Below are 7,708 nucleotides of genomic sequence, written 5' to 3'. Positions count from 1 at the left end.
AACAGCTTTCATTAGATCCTCTTTGATGATATCCCAAGCTGAGGTGGAAAAACCCATACTGAACCCATCAAGCCCTGGAGCTTTGCTGGCTTTGTGGGAGAGAATAGCAATAGTAATCTCTTCATCAAAGAGGATGGCCCAGAGCATAAGAGCAACATTGACAGGAACAAATTTATTGATAAGCCCCTCAGGGATGGGCAAGGCTGGGGAAGCATTCGGATTGAACAACAGCTTGAAATGGTTGATAGAAACATCTTTTATGTCATCAACTTTGAAGACTTGAGAGCCATCAGGAGTTGTTAGCATGGGGATGGAGTTGAAGCTTTTTGTGGCCTTTAGGGATTGATGGAAATAAGAAGAGTTGGAATCCCCTAATTCCAGCCAATTGATTCTAGCCTTTTGCCTCAAAATGCTTTCTTCTTGAGCCAAAAGGGGTGAAAGATTTCCATATTCAGATTTCTCTTCCTCAGCCAGGGAGGAGTTCAGGTGATCGGACTAGAGCCGAATTTGGATGGAGGTGAAAAAACCCATGTAAATGACATATCTAAGAAAAGATGGTGGAATCTTGGAGACTAGTTTTCAATTTATGTCATTGATTCTCCCACAAGCTCAAAGGAGAGGAAAGCTTCAACTCTACTAAAGTAACACAAATTGGGCTTGAAAAATAAAAAATCACACTGACCAGAATAGAATCTTGATGAAGAAAATTGCTAATTCTTGACAGATTTGAGTTCCTTAATGATGCAAGATGGTTACCTGCACCAAGTTGATAAATGATGTATCTAAGAAAAGATTCAATTTAAGCCCAATTTATGCTATATATTGGGTTCATGAGATTTTTCAGCCATTTACAATTTTGAGTGGAGTATAAATAACTCTAGGAGTTGTGTGTTGATTATATAGTTTTCAATGCGGAGTTGTGTGCTCGTGTTGTTACTTTCGTGCTTAGCGGGGCGTTCAAGAATTCGTTTGCTCATTCCTCCTTTCATAAAAGTAGGTTGAGGGATGGATTGTCTTGGTGGTGGACGTAATGCATGTAGGACGCTTTGGCTTGGCCAATCTATATTGGTACATCAGGTAGACAGCTGGTACCTTATTATAGTCTATCGTAATAAGCCTGTGGCTGATCTATAGTGGTGCGTCAGGTAGACAACCGGCACTTTATTATAATCAGTCATAACCAGTCAAATCTTTTTGAATGGATCCTTGTGTTTTTTTTTTTTTTTTCTGATGAATTAAACTATATTAAAGGAGAAAAAGAATATATAAAAGAAGGGCCTCACAAGGAGACAAGAATCCTTGTATTCATCCTTGCTTGGAACCTCCATGTAGCTGACCCCATTAAGTTGGGATAAGGCTTTGGTTGTTGTTGCTATTGTTGTTGTTGTTGTATAAATAACTTAACTAATTACTTTGCATATCGCAATGAAGCATGTTACAGTAGGTACATATCAATTGTTAATTTTTTTTTTCTTGTTTACTCTCAGGGAAGCTTAAAAACAAAGATTCCTTATGTATTTTAAGGAAAGATTGTTTTTTCTTACGTATGTTTCAAACATATTGCCTTAGATTTCCAGCATTTCCATTTTATCCATGATGCCATCTCCTGAGATCACCTCCCTGATACTCCCATCAATTCAATATTTTATTCCTGATAATACCAAAGTTGAGACAAACATAGTAGTATTCACCCTAAAACAATGCCTTGGGAACTGTTTGCACGTTGGAGACTCAAAGTGAGCCACTAAAAAAAAAAAAAAAGACTACACAAAATGCTATTGCACATAAAAGACAATGTAAGACTAGCATAGTGTAAAATAAATTGACTATACTTAAAAACAACCTCCCGCAGAGGAGGTGAATGGCAAAATTTTCAGATACTCAATAATCTTAGATAGGGGAATTTGAAAAATCTGAGAGTGAGATACATACGGATACCAACCATACATTACTGCCCAGCAGGCTACTGCTTCCCTAGTGATGCTTCTTCAACCAAGCCCAAGCATAATGACATTGAGGCAAGGACTACAACTAATAGAGACAAGGGTCAAGCCAAATAAAAGGTTGGCAGTCAGGAAGCTATACATATATGAATGTAGCTGAGTTTAGGATGCTGAGACTAACAAATTGTGAAACTAGAAAGCATAGACTATAAATGAATGCATTTTGTTAAAAAAATTTCTTAGCATCAAGAGGTGAGCACTGGTATGATAATGTAAAGATGGCAGAGATGGTGCTATCACGTGCTGCGCAAAGACAAATGACTTTTAATCTGCAGGAGTGGTATGGTGTAAGGACAAGAGGAAGGTCAATTGATGAGAGTCAAGATAGTAAAGAGCCGACTCTTGAGTTAACGGGGTAGAAGTGCAAAACATGATTTGTATAGCTGGATTCAACTGTACCGCCATATTTTTTTTCTTTTTCTTTTTTTCTTTCTTTCTGTTTTCTGCTATATATTTAAATCTCAATTTATAGCATCTTATGGACTTTTTTGGTGGCCACACAAGTTCAATTAATTGGTTTGCTCAGCTTCCCTTCATTTTTGCAGAGTTCAGGTTTCTTAAAAGGTTGATACTTGTCCATGGGCGTTACTCATACAACCGGACAGCATTTCTCTCCCAGTATTCCTTCTACAAGTCTCTAGTGATATGTTTTATCCAGATCTTGTGAGTTCCTATGTATCCATCATTACCTGTGTTGCTTCTCTGTGCCAAGGGTGTGTTTGGATATGCTTCCGGAAGCAACTTATCGTCTTTACATGGGAAGAGGAGTGGGGGGGGGGGGGGGGAGTAAGGAAATGACCATCAACAAATTTTTGCATGCGAAAGCCATAATGTTGCTTCCAGAATCTTATCCAAGAGTAGTCATAACTTGACAATGCTCCTGTTTACTTCACATTTTCTTCAATGTTGTTCTCAAACTGACACTAGGACAAATTCAGCTTCTCTTTTATCTCAGGTGTCTCTGGAACCAGCCTTTTCAATTCCGTCAGTCTGATGGCTTATAATGTTTTCTACACCAGTGTCCCAGTGCTAGTCAGTGTCCTTGACAAAGATCTTAGTGAAAGAACAGTTGTGCAACACCCACAAATTCTCTTTTATTGCCAAGCAGGAAGGTTGGTAATGTTTATTCACTATCCGCAGTCTATTTATATCCAATTTAAAACAAATTCCTAGAAAAAACCATTCTTCTAATTTCGTAGGAATGCCACGTTTGTTGGACTATGGAACCAGGCTGTTGCCTTTGGTTCAAGATTTGCTCCTAATCATTGGACTAAGAATCACTCTTTGAACCAGGATTTTGAATCCAAGCACATTTGCTGGATGGTTTGGGAGGTCTCTTTTCCATGTGAGTGCAGTATTTTGTAACTATCTCTTTCCATTTTCGCGTTTGTTACTTCATACCTGCTGCCATTGAAACTACTGTATAAGTTTAGAAATTACAAAGAAGAATGTTTGAAAATCTGGTTTACTTGAATGTTCTGAAACCTGGTTTTCATGACCAAGTCCATGTTGATTGTTTCAACTGGTGTCCTAGATTGCTGCAAGCCATTTGAAACTGTGTCAAAGCATGGGAATGGAGCTTTTCAGAAAAGTGACCGGCTATAAATACATTTTATAACTATTTTGGGCCATCAGTCCCTTTCATCAAATAGTTTCTTGTTCTTTTAACAGCCAAAAATATTCACGAAGAATTCTGGCTACTGCCTCGGATCGTTTATTCTGGACATTGCAATAAAAAGATAAAAAATATCTTTGAGGTTCTTGATTTAGTGTTAGTTCCACCAATTTTTCATACATAAATTTGATTGAAAAATTGGTGGATACCTGACATGATATGTATTTGGTCGGTTCTTGTATAGATGATTGTTCTGTTACTGTTACCTGGGCCACTGACAATTAATTTGGTATGCAGGCACTTGTCGTGTTTTTAATTACCATACATGCTTATTCCGATCAGAAAAGTGAGATGGAAGAGTTGTCAATGGTGGCACTCTCTGGATGTATCTGGTTACAGGCTTTCGTTGTGGCGCTAGAGACCAAGTAAATAACAATTATGATAGTAAACCAAATACTCAAATGTCCTCATTTCTTACAGTGAAAATTTCCATGTACATGGTTCAGCTTCATATTCACGACTGAGTTTTGTCAAACTTGCAGTTCCTTCACAATACTGCAGCATCTTGCAATTTGGGGGAATTTGGTTTTCTTCTATGTTATAAACTTGATTGTCAGTGGCCTGCCATCAGCTGGGATGTACACGATCATGTTCCGACTATGCAGACAACCATCTTACTGGATAACCATGTTTGTAAGTTTCTTCCATTGTCAGGGTCTTTCAATTGCTTCTCATTAGGTTGGGTAGCTGTTCATGACCACTAAAATCTATATTCCTAATGGTCTTTTTTTTTATTTTCTTTTTTTAATTTACAGTTGACAGTGGCAGTGGGGATGGGCCCTGTGCTGGCTCTAAAATACTTCAGATACACATACAGATCAAGTGCAATCAATATTCTTCAGCAGGCAGAACGCATGGGTGTGCCCATTTTGTCTCTGAGTAATATGGAGCTACAGCCTAGGTCTCTAATCAAAGATGTTGCACCTTTGTCTATAACTCCACCCAAAATTCGGAATCCTGTGTGTGAGCCTTTACTTTCCAATTCACCAACCGCAACCAGAAGGTCTATAGGATCGACAACTCCATTTGAGATCTTCCAGTCATCGCCATCCAGATTGTCATCTTCAGGCTATTCGAGAAATTGTAAGAACAATTGAGTTGTACATCTTCAGCAGCTACAGAAAAGTCATGTATAGTTAATACAGTTGAGCTTATCTGTTTATTTATGGGTTTATAAAAAGCCCTTTCAGTTTTGCAGCGGAAAGCTAGTCAGGACAAGCATTGAACGGCCTAGGTAACTAATTTTTACCCTGTTACTGCATTCAAGCAAAATCCAGAATCCAATTGATTACATTGTATCATTCATTTTATCCCTGCAGCGTTTGTCTACAAAACTGCTCCAAGCAATGATCAAGGTGCAGACTTGACACCAAGTGGATTTGTGAACAAGAACCTGATAGAGATGGTCGATTCTGAGCCCGAGCTCCCGATTGTAAAGAGCTTCCACACTGTCTTCGAAAAGAAATGAACATTTTTTTGTGATCAGGTTAGCTTCAATAAGAATTGGGCAACTGCATAATGAAGCACAACCCAACCCCCTAACCCAAAAGAAAAATATATTTGATTATACTTTGGCTGTTCACTGCCAGGGAAATAACTTAACCATATATATATATATATATATATACTCTCTTTCCACTCCTATTTTATGGGTGTCTGATGTGGTATGACCAATTAGGAACAGACAGCACGAACCCATCCCCTCTCGAAAGGAAAAGAAAACAGAACATTTGAATGATGAAAAGATGTAGGCAAAAATCCCAATAATCGGATGAGTGACTGTTATTGCAGTCTAAGGAGTGCAGAAGTTTTTTGTATAGCTTTTTATGTTCAGTGATTTCTTTAAAAAAAAAAAAAAAAATCCATATCATTTCAAGAGTGGTTTCTCCTAGAAAGCAAACGTTCACCTCCCTTTCTCCCCTGTTGATTCTAAATCCCCAAATTACCCTTTGTTCCTCTTCCCTTCCGATCTCCTCCCCTCCCACCACCATCTGTCATGCCAACCTTCCCCTCTACCGTGAACCACCTCCTTCAGCCACTCTAATCCCACCCCATCGCACTCTTCCTCTCTCCCCTTTCTTTCTTCGTCCTTGATTCCCTTGGTCCAATCAACCTCTTCTACCAGGAAATGCAGATGCAGCATTTCTTCCTCTTCGATTTCCAATCCTCTCTGACCAACTGTGCCGTGAAATCAGTTTCGTCTAAGGAGAACATTCTACCGTAAGAGCTCCATTCTTCTTTCTCAGTAGGGTTTTGGGAAGCTTGGGAAGAAAGAGTAAAGGCTTCTCTTCTTTTCTTTTTTCTCCCCCCACCCCCCCTTGCAGAGAGAATTTTAAGCTATTATGCAAGAAGCTCAATATGCTCGACGCTTGGGATAAAGCATATTATGGAGATATTCTCATGCTCAGTAGAAGCGAAGAATGTTAGCATCAGATTGACTTATAACAATCAAATTCATTACATACTCTTTGATAATCTAATATTCAATCAAATTCAGGAGAAGCAGGAAGGAGGGGTGGTCCAGTACTCTCAATCGTTTTTTACTTGTTAACACCGAGTGGACGGAGGTGGCAAAAATGGGCTCACTAACAACTCATCAAGACCAAGTTCAGGCAGCAACTGATTAAAATTGTAGACCCTTCAGTGGCCTTTAATATCTTGGTGTTGGGATCCCTGCATGAGAGCGGAGACTTTTTTTTTGTTTTAAGTCTTTTAAGATAGAACATAGAATTACAGAAACAGAAGGTTCTAAGGGAAATCATTGGAAAGGGACTTTGTTATGATAAATTATTCATATAATCTGAAGTTTCACGCGGAAGTACCATTGTAAGTGAAAGAACGCCCGCATTAGAAATTGGGAGAACGTGGGCAAGATTTTCTTGATATGGTGAACGGAATTCAGGAACTCTATTCGTTTATGTTGAGAAGAGAGAGGAGGAGAAGAAGATTAAACAAGAATGCATCAATCGTAATCCTAGACCATTTGCTAAGTAATTACAGGACTGTGGCATTAATGCATAGTACACCATGCCATGTACTCCTGAACAAAACGGTGTTGTCAAAAGGCGAAATCGTACAATTATGGATATGGTGAGAAGTATGGTAAGTAAGTGTACTTTACCAGATTTTCTGTGGGGAGATACATTAAAGACAGCTATATATATCTTGAACAAAGTTCCAAGTAAGTCAATTCCGAAGACTCCACATGAGTTGTGGAATGGTAGAAAATCTAGTATTAATCATTTGCATATTTGGGGATGCGCAGTGGATGTGAGACCACTATAACCCACAGATGATGAAACTTGATCCCAGGACAATCAGTGGACATTTTATTGGCTATTCTGAGAGGTCAAGAGGATACAGATTTTATTGTCCATCTCACACTACCATAGTCATTGAGTCTAAGCAAGCAGTTTTCTTTGAGGATGATATGAGTATTTCATCTATTCAGCCTCGCTGCTTCACTTTTGAGGAGGAACATGTTGTTATACCAGTACTACCTCTTTTCCCATCCTCCATGGTTATTTGGTCACCTACTGAGCAGGTGACCATTCCTATTCAAGAACCTATGGAGCCTACAGTGGTGGAGCCTATAGCTCCAATCATAAATTAGACCTTTTTTGAGCCAGCAGTCACAGAGGCACCCTTGAGAAGGTCAGAGAGGACTCATCGGTCTCCTATTTCTAGTTATTTTGTCGTCCATCTGCAAGAGCATGAGTTTAATCCTATAACTTTTCAGCATGGAGTTGATAGCTCTCATTCTTTTCAATGGATGGATGCTATGCATGATGAGTTAAAGTCCATGAAGGCTAATGATGTATAGGACTTAGTTGAGCTACCTAAGGGTAGCAGGCCCATTGAATGTAAATGGGTTTTCAAGACAAAAAGGGATGCTAGAGATGAGATTGAGTGCTACAAGGCTAGACTTGTGGCGAAAGGCTTCAGTCAGAAAGAATGAATTGATTATAAAGAAACTTTCTCACCAATGTCTACCAAAGATTCTTTCAGGATTATATTGTCATGGTTGCAC

The 7,708-nt window shown here is 38.9% G+C and overlaps 1 protein-coding gene across 2 annotated transcripts; it reads left to right on the top strand.

Moving 5' to 3' along the window:
* Positions 1 to 2,466: 2,466 nt before the first annotated feature.
* On the top strand, positions 2,467 to 5,322 carry LOC122081375 (phospholipid-transporting ATPase 2-like). 2 transcript variants are annotated; one of them, XM_042648475.1, is made up of 8 exons: positions 2,467 to 2,666; positions 2,942 to 3,115; positions 3,297 to 3,348; positions 3,916 to 4,043; positions 4,161 to 4,311; positions 4,434 to 4,761; positions 4,869 to 4,912; positions 4,998 to 5,322. In XM_042648475.1, exons 1-7 carry the CDS (start codon positions 2,482 to 2,484, stop codon positions 4,901 to 4,903), a joined length of 1,053 nt encoding a protein of 350 aa, XP_042504409.1. In that variant the 5' UTR covers positions 2,467 to 2,481; the 3' UTR covers positions 4,904 to 4,912; positions 4,998 to 5,322. The 2 variants fall into 2 exon arrangements, with proteins under 2 accessions (XP_042504409.1, XP_042504408.1); XM_042648474.1 differs by having other exon boundaries at positions 4,860 to 4,912.
* The last annotated feature ends 2,386 nt before the right edge of the window (positions 5,323 to 7,708 follow it).

This window comes from Macadamia integrifolia, chromosome 6 (genome assembly GCF_013358625.1).
Source record: "Macadamia integrifolia cultivar HAES 741 chromosome 6, SCU_Mint_v3, whole genome shotgun sequence".
Classification (NCBI taxonomy): Eukaryota; Viridiplantae; Streptophyta; class Magnoliopsida; order Proteales; family Proteaceae; genus Macadamia; species Macadamia integrifolia.
Note: the sequence above shows the minus strand (reverse complement) of the source record. Positions and strands in the feature narration are given on the sequence as shown.